Source organism: Callorhinus ursinus, unplaced genomic scaffold, assembly GCF_003265705.2.
Source record: "Callorhinus ursinus isolate GAN/ISIS: 27379988/994484 unplaced genomic scaffold, GSC_fseal_2.0 scaffold8, whole genome shotgun sequence".
Classification (NCBI taxonomy): domain Eukaryota; kingdom Metazoa; phylum Chordata; class Mammalia; order Carnivora; family Otariidae; genus Callorhinus; species Callorhinus ursinus.
Window position 1 is genome coordinate 4483240 of NW_027397070.1, and position 18264 is coordinate 4501503.

The 18264-nt window shown below is 33.3% G+C and overlaps 1 protein-coding gene across 3 annotated transcripts in view; it reads right to left on the reverse strand.

The window, feature by feature from the left end:
- Nucleotides 1-863: 863 nt before the first annotated feature.
- The window catches only part of NOVA1 (NOVA alternative splicing regulator 1), a 151821-nt gene continuing 134420 nt past the window's right edge, over nt 864-18264 (reverse strand). For all 3 annotated transcript variants that reach the window (XM_025869152.2, XM_025869151.2, XM_073895010.1), the window contains one exon: nt 864-3936. In XM_025869152.2, the coding sequence (XP_025724937.1) occupies nt 2932-3936 (1005 nt within the window). In that variant the 3' untranslated portion in view covers nt 864-2931. The remainder of the gene's footprint in view (nt 3937-18264) is intronic.

The window sequence follows — 18264 nt, forward strand, 5'->3', positions numbered from 1 at the left end:
TAAATGAAATATTGATTGAAAGTGACCCTGAAACAGAATGCATTAAAAAGACATAGAAAGCTGCAGAACTGAGGTAATTCATATTCAGCATGTTCACCAGCCTCCCTATAGCAAAACAAGTCTATAAATAGTTGCATTTCATAAGATGTTTGGCCCTTGTATCATCAGTTTTCTCCATTTTGGATCAGTATAGCTGAACAGCCATTGTTACATGCCTACCTGTGGCAGTTTGAAGCCATACTAATTTTCTTCCAGTAAATTAAAGCATCACATCACAAATCAATTCTACATGGTCTATAAATTTCAGAGAATAAGTTTTTAGACAGCATGAAGCTGATTTACACATAATGCACACAAACCCTTATCTGTTACCATAAATTAAAATGTAAATATCTTCAATTTAGCTTTCAGATTTAACTAACATATAACCATGCCAACTAGCAAAAGTTTAAAATTCCCATTTACAATTAAAATTGAACTGAGTGCATTTTCAGCAATACTAGCTAATAAAATACACATAATTGTTTAAATGGTTTGGCTTCAAAGTAACATTAAATTCCAGATGAAATGCATGGGCTCCACAGTGGACTACTGGAATTTTGAAATAAAAGGTTGAAGATTTGCTAAGACTGAACAAAACATTTTAAAGACCCAACATTTGAAATGCTTCTAATACACATCCTAGATTACTTCCTTTCTCTTTTTCAACTAAGTGGGGCCCCAATCTTTGCCTTTGTTCACTGCTGACTCTGAGACAGCATGGTGAAAGAAATTTACATAGATATTATTTACTGTTAATGTATTATAAATGATCTGAGACTTGTGACATGCAAGGAAAAAATGAGACGGGAGACAAGTGATGCTACATGATGAACTAAGCACATTTATAATGATAAAATGAGTAAATATAATAGCGGCAATGCTAACCACTGATTCCACGAGATACACTATTTGTCAAAACTTACACAGCTACAGAGTATCGACGATAAATAGTCATTACCAATTAACACAGTTTACTACAGCTTTTCTCTTTCATTTAAACAAGCATATCATTCCCTTTTAAAATCATTCTCTAAATAAATATTTAGAGATAGAGAACTCTAAATGAAATAACAGTCCAATGTTAAAAACTAAAAAAAAAAATGAATCTACTCTTACAGTTTGACAGAAATGAATTATTAATAGTGGAAGGGGAAGGGATCAGGAAATAATTTCAAGTTCTCAATGTCCAAAAGTAAATTGCACAGTAAATCAATATGAAATGAAGAGTCCATATAGTTCAATGAACAAAAGGGAAAGTTCATGAGGACAAAGATCACAGTTCAGAGAGAGGCTGGACGAAATTCAGACATGGAGCATCACACTCATTGTTCTTTAATTGGTTGCACAGAAAGGAGCAGCTGGGATGCCATTTAGCTTGCTAGGATGGACGTAATCAATGGGTTGAAGTTGAGATGGAAGTAATTCTCTTTTGTAATTCAGTTGCTCAGCCAGATGATCCAGAGGTAGCCAGCATTTTATTTTTGTCCATTGAATTTAAGACTGCATGCACAGCATGAGGAGGTGCTTGGGGATGGATGCCCCTATGAGTGGCCTTGAGTGGGCAAACTCAGAGGTTAACAGATGGTGTGTCAAATGGCCTGGACAGTTGGCACTCAGGAGAGGTACAGAAGAGGGTGACAGTTGTTGGGTCTTGGGAACAAAGGCTTACTTTGAAATGACCTGTCAAAAAGCCTGACAAAGGTAGATCACACTACCTCTCAAGATAAACTGCCTCTTCTAAATAAGCATGCAGGAAATACTGTCTGGTTGGTGACATAAAAATGCTCCACAAAACATGCAAATTACCGAGTATTAGAAACTGCATTGGCTGCTAGCGCCATGCTGCAAAGACTCCATCATGGGAGCAAACAGCTAAATCACAGATAGCTTCACAGTAAAATCTACATTCACAATACTAATAGGTTTCTAGTGTTAACAAATTATACACAATTATAAGCTCTTAAAATGCAACATACTTATCAAGCAGTTGCAGATAATGAAACATTATCAGCTATCAATAATTTGTTGGCACTTTCACTTTTGTTTATAAAATTTCCAATACACTGTACCACAGTTATGTGTCTAAACAGTGAGGATGTTAATGGAGTAATGACTGTTCTACTGGCCAGGCGATGGGATCAGTAGTGAATTCAGTGCTTAAAAACAAATGTACAAACCTCTGAAGAGGTGGGACTCCATGTGAGAACTTTTGTTGAACTTACAAATGATGAAGAATGGGCCATGGCCAGCATGCAGCATTATTTCCATTGTCTAGTTCAGATGGAGAACAGGTGCTTTTATTGATCTGTAAACTTACCAATATAATTTTCCACAGTTTTAACCTTTTAAATATTTTACAGTGCTTTTATGCAACTATATTGCTTTTTGATCATTTTAAATTTAAAACTTATTTTCAAAATATTGTCTCCTACTTCACTGTGCCCTAAGCAGGAAGTAAGACTTACATGACAGTGCTTTGGCCTCACTCCATTTTAGGTCACTGACCCCACCATACTCAACCTAACAGTAGTTAATTTAGTGTTATCTAGAACTAATACTGAAAACTATACGCATATCCCTGTCTACATTCAATCATTAAACTACAATAATGCTGGTAAAATGGCAGGCTTAAATCTTACACTAGAAACACCTCTGACAAATATACACAAGCAAAGTATAGAGAACAAAACAGATCAAGAAAAAATTCTTTCTATGAAACATCTGGTAAAACACATATTATTTACATATACACATTGTCAACATAGTCGCATTCATTTGCATAATTATATATTAATAACAGAAAAACTTCACTTCTGCAAAGTACAGTACATCCTTCTTGAAAATGGGGTAAAGGAGGGGTTAAAACAATCTGATGTATAATTGGGGCACTCAACCCACTTTCTGAGGATTGGCAGCCCGCACTCCTTGCTCATATGTGATCCTTTGTGTAATTAAATACTGAGCAGCCTGTGTTGCAGCTGGTGTTCCAGTAATGGTTACCTTCCGATTCCTTGTGCCAGGTACGAATTCTCCTTTTTTGGAGATCTGTATCCTTGCACCAGTCAACTCCTGGTATTCCACTAATGTTTTCCCTCCTTTGCCAAGTATTGCACCAACTAAGTTTTCTGGCACTGCTATTTCAACTACATCCTTTGATCCATCTGTGGATTTTTCTGTTCCTAGAATGGCACTGGCAGCTAGGGGAGAAGCAGCTCCAAAATATCCATTGGTTGCAGCAGTAGCAGCAGCCAGGCTACCTAATGCAAATGTCCCCGCCGTGCCACCAGCTGTGCTGCCACTGGCTGAGGCTTCACTGGCATAGGTGGCCAACAAATTGGCTGCTGCTGCTGCTGGGTTGGCACTGGCAGCTGCTGCAGCCAAGGCCCCTGTTGCTGCTGCTTGGCTGAGACCTAAACCTAATGTGTTGAGATTATATCCGTAGCTGGCTAAAGTATTAAGTGCAGAGGTGATGGCCACCAGGTCATTGCCTGTGAAGCCAGATAAAACTGCTGGAAAGGCTGCAACGCCAGCAAGGTTAGCGTGTCCTAATAGCCCTGCGGCAGCAGCAGCAGTTGGTAACACTTCAGCAGTGTTTGCATAAGGAGATCCGGTTGGATTGGAATTTGCCACTGGACCTGTAACATTGGCATAACTGATATTGAGACAGCTGCCACTCTGTGGATCCTCTTGTATCTTCTGGATGATAAGTTCAACAGCTTTTCGGTTTTGTTCAGGTTCTCCACTCACAGTGACAACCCTCTCTTGCAAGTTGATCCCATCAGGTTTCTGGGAAAGCTGCACCCAAGCCCCTGACTGCTCCATTATAGCCTTCACAGTAGCACCTCCCTTCCCTATTATCAGACCTGCTGTGCTGTTGGGAACTATAATCTTTACCTGTAATTAAAAAAAATACGTATAAATAATACTTCTGTTCTGTGCATACACATTATATTACTTTGCTATCCTAGAAAAAGTAAAATAATAAATTGAAAATTAGTTTAAACATAATTTATGGAAGATAGAAATATCACAACCTCTAAAGCGACTTTTGCCGCATTTTAATACAATTATCTTGTAAAATCAGAATTTCCAAAAGAAAAAGCAATTTCAGTTTAAAATCATTAAAAATTTTCCCGGAGTCTTTGTGCATTGCAGAAGTTATAAGATATTAGTATGTTCTAAAAAATGGGTATCAATAACTATACACCAATGGTAACATTTTTATATAGCGCCAAAATAAAAATACTGTTGATATTCTTCACTTTTTGTAGCTTTAAGAATACCTTTGGTCTAAAACATACAAAAGCAAAGAGTGCAGGATTGTGATGCAAAGTTAGTAAAGATAAAAGCTGTAAAGTTTTAGCTTGAGTCTCTTCGGAAAATTAATTTCATGTTCCAATTCTTGTGTTATTCAAACCTTGTTTCATGACTAATATATTCAGAGGTCAACAAAATTATTACTAGTGGTATTTTGATTTTTCAATTAAACTGACACACAACACATAACTTTATCAAAATAACAGACATTTCTAAATAGTTAAGATAAAAAATTTCCATCATTTTAGGGAGGTGAAGAATGATATTTGAGTATGATATTACCCGGATGTTCTACTTAAATTTGTAAAATGACTATTTTATTTACATAGATAATTCTCTTTTTTGGCAGTTTAGCTACATTTTAAAAAATAGGGCTTACAACCATATTATCAAAGGTTACTAAAAATTTACTGAAATCACAGGAATAATTGCAATGATAGGATGTGACCATATGAACAGAGGCATTTTAGTTTATTTGTATCGAAACATCCAACCACAAAACCTAGCCTATTTGGATTTATTTAATTACAATCAAATACTATTATAAAAAGGATAAAATCAGGAAGGTATTTTCCTAACCCCCGAAATTAAAATATAAATATTAAAAATTTTATTTTGGTAGCACAAAAATAGGCGTGGCACTGTTTTGTGACTCACTGGGAAGATCAAAAACTGGGAGTGTTGTGTCACTGACAAAGCACTAAAGTAATTGCTTTCCTTGTTCTAGATGTTAAAATGGTAGGTTGAAGTGACTTGTTGAAATCTGAGCAGGAATTTAGTTGAGATATGCTATGAAGTATTTCATTAGCTAGTTTTCAGCAAGTATTGCCATGCTATCTTTAAAACACAGATTTGGGTAAAAATATTTTAAAGAAATACAGCCATGCATTTCTGGCAATTTTGCTCTTGAAGGTATCAAGCAGCAAAAGTATAAATTCGAATTCTAGACTGGGTCACCTCATAAATATGTTTACGTGTATTAACACACATGTACACACACACACAACTTTTTTTTCCATACATATAATTTATAGGAATGGGATTTTGTTTCATTCCAATTTGTCTATAAAATAATTTCATTTTATTGAAAACATTCTAAATTTTCTAGAAACATTTCTTAGGAATGTCAAATATATCCTTCATATTCCTCCTGATTAAGTGCATTCAGTTTCAAGAAGTAGGCTGAGAAATAATTTTTTAAAACATGTTAATTTGTTAATTTTGTTCACAGACTTTTTCATAGAAAATTATTTGTCTGAAATGCTGCAGTATGTTAAAGTATAATTAGGAAGTTAAACCATGATTACTTCTTACACTAATTATAAAGATGAATTAGAATCATCCTTACATTTTATCCTGTGCACATGAAGTACTGAGAAAATTTACTTTTAAGGATTGTTAAATATGATGTCTGAATGTTAAATATGATTATATTTTATAAATAAGTACTTCTTTTTAAAATCAGAACATTTTTTATATAGTTGAAAACATTTATATACTGGCAAACTGTAGTTTTTAACATAATTTTTATGTTTTAACATAATTTTTATGAAGAAAAATACATTAGTTAACCAAAACTTTCATAAGAACTGTTCCTAAATTATTTTAAATTCTAATATCACTGTTGTTTTGCCCAATGTAATGATTACCTGCATGATTATAACCCAAGAAGAGAAGAGCACATGAAAGGTCAACTATGGGAACTGTCCTATTGACTGTCAGTAAAAAGCAATGAAATGTATAAATTTATAACATCCATTCTAAAATCACCTTAAGCTTTTATGAGATGTGTGAAGATGACATTAATTTATATTACATCGCACACCAGTCTCATACTATATTTACTGCATCCACAGCTTTTTTGGTAAAAACTCTTGTACTAGTTCTATTCTTCCAAAAGAACTTGATGTGTGCACAACACTGCCATTATTGCACATTAGTTTGTCCTTTCTTTTCTTTTTTCCTTTCCTCATTTTTATTTCTTTTCAATATTCAAAAAAAAATTCTGAAACAATGTATAGTTCAGAAATGGTGTGTGAACTTCTCATAACCATAAACATCTTCCAAAAAATCTGTCTCTTTGGAAATGGAAAACGACACCATGCCATCCATCTTTATATTAAAGCTGTCCTTATAATTCGAATTACTGTCAGACCACAAAAAAAAGAACAAAAAACAAACTTCATGTAATAAGTACTATTCCCTGGATTTTAGTTTTAACTATTTGAAATAATCTTATATAAATTATTTTATCAAATACTGATGTGGTTCCCCATTTTTGTTTGTAGAATTTACATTTGTCATATATAACTACATAAGGGTGGGTTATGATTTAAGAGAAAACATTAAAGATTGCACATTAATATTTATAGTAGCACTTCTTAACTTTAGATAGTAATAATTCTGCATAAGGTTACTGATCTCAGATATTAAACATTTAAGAAAATATAAGTATAAAAAGTTATTAAATTACAAATTTTTTAAAATGTAAATACTTAATGGCCTAGCCAAGGGAACATGTCACCTAACTTTTATTTTTGACCCAAAGAAATGAAAAACCTCTCAGATTTATACTTTTTTCCTTGAAGACTTAAAAAAAAATATGTATCTATTTGTACATTTAATCTAATATGGACACAAAGAGGAAACAAACTCTCTGAAAAGAAGAAGTTGAGGCAAAAAGAAAAATTGATCCATGTGCATAGTATCTTAGAAAAAGTAGTGTTCTATTTCCATCTTATGTGTCAGGTCAGAGCCAAGAGGTGAGGCACCAGTGTGGAAGCTTGGAGATAGTGGGCTACTGAATCCTGGGTGGGGTAGGGGAGAGAAAGGGAGGGTGGAAAATTATGTAAGATGGCTACTTGTTTATTTCTTAGACATAGGAATACAGCATTTACCAAAGAAAAAGTCTGTGCACTGATAGTGTTTGCTTCCCCAATGAGATGATAAATAGCAAATTTTAATTATATGTATGGCTTCATTTTCATTGGTGAAGTCTGTCCACATACTGACTCACATAAGTATATATGTACTTATTCTAAAGAATTGAGAGGAATAAAAAAAAAAAAAACTGATCCTAAGCAGCATATACATTATTTGGTGTAACATACACTAACTAAATCAGATACGCTGGTGACAGCTACAAATCAGTTTTCAGAACTATTCTATAGTTGCTACCATCAATTCAATTATTAATGGAATGCTTACTGAGTGGTCCAGGCCATGTGTTGGGAGTTAGAGATAAAGGATATATATGACACTGCTCCTGCCTTCTTTTAGATTAGTTGTGGAAAAAGATGTATAAATGTAACAGTGCAGGGAAGTCTTAAAAGTGCTGGTATATAAATACATGAAGAGTACAAAGTAGACACAAAGCCTAACTGGAAGGAGAAGGGGTAAGAAAATCTTTGAGAGAAAATGATTATTATGTACCTAAACGTCTTTCACATTTTTTGTTCTAGAAGTATACTGTTCTTTATCAGACATTCCTGTAAGGTTGACCAGTTTGTTATCTCTATGTTGGAGAGGTTCCATTCACACCTAAACCCATTTTAATAGTGATCATGTGCTTAAGTATTGTTTTTAAAGAAAAAAATGTCTACTTAAATTTTCCCTGTTCCTAGATTTATAATTATGTACTATCAAATAATTATAAGATTAACAATATAATAATGCTAATTTTACTAGTATCAACTGCTTTTCAGAAAAAATAAAATGACTATTTCTCTATGTGCAGCCAAAGAAGAACCTCTATGGGAATCCTATAAACAGTATTAAAAATACCAAATAGGTAGGTTTTAATGTTGATATGTTTCAATTAAAAATAAATAGTAAGCAAAACAAATTTACTCCTTTGCCAAATAAGAACTAAAACTCATTATGGTCTTATAAAACAATGAAAGTGTCTGTAATCATAATTCATCATCATGGCAGGAAAATTAATTATTTCATAAAGCCATATTTTCATATAAATTTAAAACAAGCTCCATTATAATTTAAGATACCTCAATTAATAGTATGGACTACTTAAGGGCTGCCATATTATATACCATATATGCATGGACTTATATTTATAAAGCAATGCCTATGAATAGTGGGTACCTTTCTTTTATTCTTTCATTCAGCCATGCTGATCTTCCTTCTTCTGGCAACAGACCCTAATTTTCCTTTGGGAAATACCCTCTCTCACTCTTAGTGCATGTGCTTCAGGTAAGGCTGACAACCTTCCAATACTCTAAGAGTGGAAACATAACAGAGCCTGACACATCACAATTTCCACACCGCTGGCAGGTACTGATTTGGGATTGAGCATGTGGCCCAGGATGGTCCAATGAGTTAACCTGAGAATTTGGTAAAACCACTGAGACAGAGATACCTGTGTTTCTAATCTAGTAGAGCACAAGCCTGACATTACTAGTGACTATCTTGCCACCATATGGAAAAAGGAAGGACCTGACTGAAAATAAAGTTAACCTGGATAAAAGGAGTCTACAGAAATGGAGAGAGAAAAATTTCTGACAGCATTTTTGGCATCTGAATCTAACCATGTCTAAAGCTAGCACAGATCAATATAACTCCCTTTTTAAGTCACTTGGCACTGGATTTCTATAATTTATAACCAGGCAAGCAGAATATTAGAAAACATTTTTACATTCTTGTTATATCATATATTATTTGCCTATCCAAAAGAAATATTGACATTTTGTTGTATCTCTTGATACTCTAAAAGTCAAAACATTATAGCTCTGGTGAAGAAACACAGTGGATTACTTAATTTACCTTTTACCAAGATATACCCTACATGATCTAACAGAATAAATCTCTATCATTTCCCCAATGTATTACACCTCAGGCTACTGAGGCACCATTTTGTAGTGTCCAATGAAGATGCATGTGTCATTTTGGGGATCTATATTGAATTGCAGACCAAAGTAAACTGAAAACCTCGTATCTTTTCTTTTGATTATAAATTTTATACACATAAATAACTGCCATCCTGAAAAGTACTGATTTGACAAAATATGTACAGGATGGCTACATGAATACAAGTATCCAAACAGAACAAAAAGCCACCCTTCTCTCTACTAGTCTGTTTAATCTACTCCACTTTTGATAATCAAATCAAAGGCAACACAGTTTTCATAAGCGTGCATAATATTATTGTAAAATACCATGCTGTCTTTTCTTATATGTCTTCACCAGTCCTTCCTCCACCACTGCCAACACCAGGTTTCAAACCTGGGAGCCATCTGTGCCTTTTCTTGCTCCATAGATCTCTACATCCTGTTATGTACAGTTTTATTTTTTTCTCCCTAAAATGCTTCTTGCCCAGACCTACTGCTTTATCCTATCTAAAGAAATGTGTGGTATTATAAAAATAATCTAGAGTAGGCAGTTTGAAGATACAGGCTCTCACCCTGGCTCTGCTGTGTGACCTTTGTCAAATCACTTCATTTTCATCATCTATAAAATCAGAAAACTTAGTAAGATTATGGATGGAGAGTTTTCATTTTAGCATTATAAAAAACGCTACTCAACAGCTGTCAGTGACGACTCCCCCATTCAGTTACCTACTGAATTATCTAGAATCCTTATGTAGACATTCCAAATTCTCTGTATCCTGTCCCTGACTTGTCTTCCCAGCTTCATCTTTTAAGACTGGTATACCATGCTGAATCCAAACTTTACCTTCTAGTTCTTGGATATACTCTATATTAGTCATTTTTTTCCATGTCTTTGCTTATTATTTACTCATTTGGTCCAACTGACTCAAATGTTATCTACCTATATTTCCACACTGTTCTTTCCCTGAAAATGCATACATTTTTTTAATTTTTTTTAAAGATTTTATTTATTTATTTGAGAGAGAGAGAGAATGAGAGATAGAGAGCACGAGAGGGAAGAGGGTCAGAGGGAGAAGCAGACTCCCTGCTGAGCAGGAAGCCCGATGCGGGACTCAATCCCGGGACTCCAGGATCATGACCTGAGCCGAAGGCAGTCGCTTAACCAACTGAGCCACCCAGGCACCCGAAAATGCATACATTTTTGCCTCCTGAAATCTTATATGTCCTGCAAGAACAGTTCAAATGCAATATAGTTTGTAAACTCAATCCTGGTTCCCTAAAACCGAAGTGTCAAAATATTTTTCTGTATTTCTTATTATGTTACTTATCCAATGCTGGCTTATATTAGCATACAAGAGATATTTGCTTCTTTTACAGAATTTTATCTTTCTGAAGGCCATTATCTTATCTAATTTTGTTTTTGTTATTTGCACTTAGTTGATGTTATCAATTGGATAACTGTTTAAAAAATAAAACTAAATATAGATTAATAAGAACTAAATAATAAACTATTTAAAAGATTCCATCATGGCTATACAGTCATGTATATGTGCATGTGTGTAAAAAATATGACATTGGGTTCTTAAAACAAGAATAGCTTAAAACAAGAATAACGTTATCATCTCTAAAATCTAAATTCAAAGACTATCCTTTTGGCCGGAGCCACCATCTTCCACTAATTTGCCAAAATGACCAACACAAAGGGAAGGAGGAGAGGTACCCGCTATATGTTCTCTAGTCCTTTTAGAGAACAAGAAGTTGATCCTTTGGCCTCATAACATGTGAATCTACAAGAAAGGTGATATTGTGGACATCAAGGGAATGGGCATTGTTCAAAAAGGAATGCCCCACAAATGTTACTATGGCAAAGTAACTATGGAAGAGTCTACAGTGTTACTCAGCATGCTGTGGGCATTGTCATAAACAAACAAGGGTAAGACTCTTGCCAAGAGAATTAATGTAAGTATTGAGCATATTACGCACTCAAAGAGCTGAAATAGCTTCCTGAAGCATGTGAAGGAAAAGGATCAGAAAAAGAGGGAAGCCAAAGAGAAAGGTACTTGGGTTCAACTGAAGGGCCAGCCTGCCTCATCCAAAGAAGCACATTTCATGAGAACCAGTCGAAAGGAGCCTGAGCTGCTGGATCCCATTCCCTGTGAATTCATGGCATGATAAATGTAAAAAAAATAGAAGACCTCAAGACTGTAAAAAAATAACTCAACGATTATATTGCAACCATGCTGAAATACACAAAAGATAAATATATAGATATTTAATTTTATCATAAAATTACTGAAACTAGTAACACTCACAGATTTATGGTCATTTAAAAAACCACTAACATTATGAATGGATATTGTCCTTTTAAAATGTTTTTTCTGCATCTATTGAAAATGATATGGCTCTTATCTTTCTTTTATTAATGTGGTGTATCACGTTGATTGATTTGTAAATATTGAACCACTGTTAAAACCCAGGAATAAATCCCACTTGATCATGGTAAATGGTTTTGTTTTTTTTTTTAATTTTATTTATTTATTTATTTATTTATTTAAATGTATTGTTGGATTTGGTTTCTAGTATTTTGGTGAGGATTTTTGCATCTATGTTCATCAGAGATATTGGCCTGTAGTTCTCTTTTTTAGTGGAGTTGTTATCTGGTTTTGGTATAAGGGTGATACTGGCCTCATAGAATGAATTTGGGAAGTTTTCCTTCCTTTTCTATTTTTTTGAATAGTTTGAGAAGAACAGGTACTAACTCTTCTTTTAAATGCTTGGTAGAATTCACCTGTGAAGCCATCTGGCCCTGGACTTTTGTTTGTTGGGAGTTTTTTGACTACTGATTAAATTTCTTTGCTGGTTATTGATCTGTTCAAGTTTTCTATTTCGTCCTGTTTCAGTTTTGGTAGTTTATACAAATGGTGTTGGGAAAACTGGACAGCAACATGAAAAGAATGAAACTAAACCACTTTCTTAAATCATACACAGAAATAAATTAAAAATGGATTAAAGACCTAAATGTGAGACAGGAAACCATAAAAATCCTAAAGGAGAACACAGGCAGTAACCTCTTTGACATCAGCCACAGCAACTTCTTTCTAGATATATCTCTTGAGGCAAGGGGAACAAAAGCAAAAATAAACTACAAAATAAAAAAGCTTCTGCACAGCAAAGGAAACAACAAAACTAAAAGACAACCTACAGAATGGGAGAAGATATTTTCAAATGAAATATCTGATAAAGGGCTAGTATCCAAAAATCTATAAAGAACTTATCAAACTCAAAACCCAAAAAACAAATAATCCAATTATAAAATGGGCAGAAGACACAAACAGACAATTTTCCAAAGAAGACACACAGATGGACAGACACATGAAAAGATGTTCAGCATCACTGATCATCAAGGAAATACAAATCAAATCTACAATGAGATACCACCTCACACCTGTCAGAATGGCTAAAATTAACAACACAAGAAAAAAACAGGTATTGGCAAGGATGTGGAGAAGGGGGAACTCTCTTGTACTGTTGGTGGGAATGCAAACTGGGGCAGCCACTGTGGAAAACAGTATGGAGGTTCCTCAAAAAGTTAAAAATAGAACTGCACTATAATCCAGCAATTGCACTAGTAGATATTTACCCAAAGAATACAAAAATACTAATTCAAAAGGATTCATGCACCTTGATGTTTATAGCAGCATTATCTACAATGGCCAAATTATGGAACCAGCCCATGTGTCCATCAGGTGATTAACAGATAAAGAAGATGTGGTATAGATATACAATGGAATATTACTCAGCCATAAAAAAAGAAATTTTGCCATTTGCAGTGACATGGATGGAGCTAGAGTGAAGCAAAATAAAATTAGTTAGAGAAAGACAAATCTGATCTCACTCATATGTGGAATTTTATATTGCACACCTGAAACTAAGTTTTTTTTTCTTTTGATGACTGCTGCATATTTTAAAGGTATATCACATCACATTCCAAAGAGGGATACACTTAGGTATAAGAAAAATAGGAAAAATCAATTTTTTATAGGTAAGAACAAGGAAAAGAAAAGCACTTTAAACTATTTGTTATGTTGAGATGCTAGGTACTCTAGACATAAGTATGTCAAAAAAGAATTAATACTAGAAATCAAATAATTATAAAGAAAACACAAGGGTTGTAAATGACAAAACATTTTAGGGCAGCTTATTATTTACAAATGAAAATAATTTTGAGCACTGTCATCTTAATGCTTACTAAACTATATTTTACTAAAATGAGGTTAAATTTCTGGAAGTCCTATTTGTCATCATTGTCCATGTGTCAAATTATCAAAAGTCTCTTAGAAATCCTTATTATTATTGCTGTTATTATTTTAAACCACCTCTTCTTTGACCAGCTCTTTCAGAGTATATATAATAAGATAAATGTTTAGTGCTCTTAATTCTGATTAGTGAAAAAATGTATTTGAAATATTTGGGGTTTTAATATGAAAACTAATGTTTTTAACTCAATATCTTAAAGGCTGTAATGTCAATTTAAAAAGTGAAAAATGTAGGGACTTTGCTCATGGAAGTGGATGATGAAAAGTGATGAGAGATAAGGATAGAGGGAATCAAGAATTCTATTTTGGATATTTTAAGTTTGAAATGCCCATCAGACATCTAAGTGTTGATACTGAGCAAGGTGATCGGCTATGGGTCTGGAGATCAGAGGAAATTTGAGAGTTAACATAGAGATAGTTATTTTAAAGCAACAGGAATGGATAAGGTAGTCTAGGGGACCATAAAAGTGAATAAACAATTCATTAAATAGTGAACAGTAAAGAACTGTGTTTGGCAAGAAAATATTAAACTGCTAATCAAAGATATTCAAGGTAATCAGCAAAATTAATCACTAAAAATAAGTGAACCAGGAGTGGTCTATTAATCTCTTTTAAAAAATGTGTGGCAGTATGCACTGCCTCTTGGAAATCACACTATAGTATACATTAAGTTATAAAATGAGCATAATCTTTACCTTAGTTTCTCTCCTTTTGTGATCCTTCTGGGAAATAACCCAAAACACAGAAAATATACACACAGAACAGTGCATAGGCACTACATGCAATTATAAAAGAGTGTGGAAAATAGAGGTGCCTGGGTGGCTCAGTCGTTAAGCGCCTGGCTTTGGGTCGGATCATGACCCCGGGGTCCTGGGATTGAGCCTCCCCATCAGGCTCCTTGCTCGGCGGGGAGCCTGCTTCTCCCTCTCCCTCTGCCTGCCACTCCCCCTGCTTGTGCTCTCTCTCTCTGTCAAATACATAAATAAAATCTTAAAAAATAACTGTGTGGAAAATAACACAAAATTCTAAAATATATATAAATGTGTATGTAGATTTTGGATTAAGTAGTGTAAAATCATATACAAGTAAAACTGAAATGAAGGGAATAATAGAGATCGAATTTCAGGTGAGCTTTTTTCCCTTACCATATAAACCTTGTCTTATTTTAATATTTGAAAAGCAGTGTAACAAAAGGAAATAAAAAAAATTACTCCTAAATTAGGCACTGAATAAATAAATCGTGCAAAAGCAGAATAATTTGTTTAAAATAGTTTTAGTACATTTCTGGTATTTACTACATAATTATTTATTTAGTGCCTACTGTGTGCCAAGCACTGTTCCAGACGTTGGGAATTTTATAGGAGTAAATAAAAAGGATAAGATCTCACTTTATGAAGATTACAGTCAGGTGGTATCATAAAGACTACTAAATATTTAAATTTATATTATAAAATTAGTTGAGAAATGACATGAGATTTAAAATATACTTTTAAATTTTCAAATAAGGAAATTTAAAATTATAGTTTTAAATAAGAATCATGTAATTAAAATAAATGCCTGTTTATGAAAACCACAAAGGTAATTTTGGAACTTAAAGCATTTTAAGATTCTGAGTTTATTCATGGATTGACTTGATATTTATTATGTAACCAAACTAATTAGATATTTTTAGAAGTAGATGTCTCAACTATGTTTGAAAATCAATCTCTACTTAAACTTATGTAACTAGATAATTAACTATAAAGAAACCTTTCACAATTTGGGTTTTAAATTTTGTTTTTACAAATTTTTGATTAAGCCATTTTTACCCTTAAAATTAAATATTATTACTTAATTGAAGAAATTGATGTGCCATATTTTTACATGACTTAAGATATTATTGAAGCAAATATAGGTGCTTGTAGGTATTTTAGATTTACTAATCAAGCTAATACAACATTTCTTATATTTAATTTTACCAACAATTTTTCTGAAGACAATATTTTTTTAAACAATACATGCTTGCATTTCAGTATCTTACTAGTAAAGTTTGATAATTTACTATCACAAATGACCATTGTTAAGAAAGTGAAAATTTCATATATTATTTGTATTTAATTAACACTTGGGATAAACAAATATTAACTAAATAAAAGGCTACAGAAGAATGTCTGTAATTTAACAAACACTATTATTAGTCACAAAGCTAAACTTTTTCCCTATATATGGATTGAAGTAGTTCACTTCTAATATTTAATGAACCATAAACAAAAATACATTAATTTTATAATTTCTATTATTTTGCTAGAAACCATTTGCAGTTAATGAAATAGAACATTTCCTTTTCCAAAAATATTTTTAAAGAGTAACTTAAAAAACTGTACCATCTAATTGAAGAAAAAAATAGCTAAACAAATGCTTAATAAAATGAAATATAGGGAAGTAGGTTTAGATGAAAAGATGTAAAAGATCAACTTATTATCTCCTAGAATGTTCCTTAATCAAAGACAAAAAAAATTTAGAAAAGTCAACAATGAGAAACAATTTTTATTCTATAGTGAGCAGGAGTCAAATTCTCTCATCTGGTAAAACTACTCTTACCTGAAAGAAAATGCAAAGACATTCATTACTACTTCTAAGCTTTTTAAAAAGAAAATTAAAAGGTTGAAAATAAACTAGATAACTACCCTTTTTATGTGGTTTTATTTGAAAGATTAGAAAAAATTCTATTGAACTGTACACACACACACACACACACACACACACACACACACAGAGAGAGCAACAAGACTAATACATGTCTGGAGTAAAGAGCATTCAGGGTTTTGGTTATATAAACACATGTATAATGTTTTGTCTTGAGAACATACTGTGGTATAAGAACTACTACAGCCACTGCAAGGAAAACGTTGATGAAATACACAAACCACCTTTACCTAGTAGGTAGTCCAGAAAGACCAGAGTATTGCAAGTCTGCCTATTTAGGAGCCAATGCCTGATTTATCTATGGTATGTAAAATAAGCAACGTTACAGAGTGACTATTTCATTATTTTCCCCTGAAGATTACCACTTTCTTCAATCAAAATAACTGAAAAGCCCTAGACTTTCCATAAACATTAATATATCTTCATATGAAATCATACCTTCAAAGGGGACTTTAAGGTCAGATAATCTGGTATTTACCATATGGGGTGTTATGAAAATATAAATTATGTGCTTTCAGCAGCAATTTTGTCCTCAGGCAGATCCTCTGATTCCCACCACTGGGTGTGAAGAACACACTATCTACAGCATAGCAAACTGACAAACTTAGAAGTTTGCAATGGAATGAATATGGTCAGGAAGCACTCATTTAACACTTTTCCATAATTTTGGGCAAGAATATTATTGTTAAACAATCTTAAAAAATACTACTATAATCTGTATATGAAAATCTCCAAGGTAAGAGAACTCCTGACCATACCTGGGAATCGTCAAAGACTACTAATGCTATCTGAAAAGACAATCATCCTTTGTAATAATAACCTTTCACAGATTTAAATTGTACTAGTTAGGAAACTCTACTGTTCTCAATGCTAAACCGAACACCTATCCTTCAACTTCTGCACAAATCAAATATTTTTCTTTAATATTTTTTCAAATAAAGTGTATTATCTCATGACAAAAGTTTTGATAAATTAAAGTTCAAGAGGGACGCCTGGGTGGCTCAGTCGTTAAGCGTCTGCCTTCGGCTCAGGTCATGATCCCAGGGTCCTGGGATCGAGTCCCACATCAGGCTCCTTGCTCAGTGAGGAGCCTGCTTCTCCCTCTCCCTCTACTGCTCCCCCCTGCTTGTGCTCTCTCTCTCTCTCTCTCTGACAAATAAATAAATAAAAATCTTTAAAAAATGATTAAAAAAATAAAGTTCAAGAGAAGAAACAGTGTTAATATAGTACACAATCATCATAATTTTAGTCAACTAATTTGCAGTTTTCATATAGTAAAGAGCCTCAGAAAACATTTCTCTATTCATAAATATACATGTCCAATCTTGTGCTAGACCTATTAAATAAATACCTCCATAGGTAATTTTGATGTGAAGCTAGGAATGAGAACCTTTGATGGATTAATTAAGGGAGAATGAAGTAAAATATTATAAATATTACACAATTTAATTTGATATAACTTTAAAATATGAAACAGTTGTCATTTCCTTTGCTAGTTAATAAGTGCCTTCTCTAGGCCTGAAACTTCTCTCTTGTGACCCTTCTTGAAACTCCTCAATAAAGCACTCCACGACTATAAAAAGAAGGAGCCAAATAGCTCAAATAAATATATAATGTCAAAGATGGTCCAATCTTCCTCTTGGGAAATTCCCACTTTATATTCTTTAAAACACAGTATATACCACAACTGAAGCCATTATTTTCTCAATCTTGTTTTACATTCTCTTAGTTAACATTTTAAAAACAAAGTAGAGAGATAAAAAAAGTTGATAATGTTCATATTCCTTGTCATCACCCTGATGATACATGAATACAAGATGTTTTCTGACTATTAAACATAGGGCCGTATGTTTCTTACCAACTTAATATTCTTTAGATAATATATTACGAACACTATTCTAGGCCATTTTATGGGGCTTTAACTCATTATTTTTAATAGCTTCACCACATAACATTCTGCAATACTGTAATTTATTCAGTCACTCTCCTGTTAAACAGGTCAGGCTGTTTCCTAACTTTTGCCACTGCAAATAATATTGTGATATACATCCTTTGTCCCT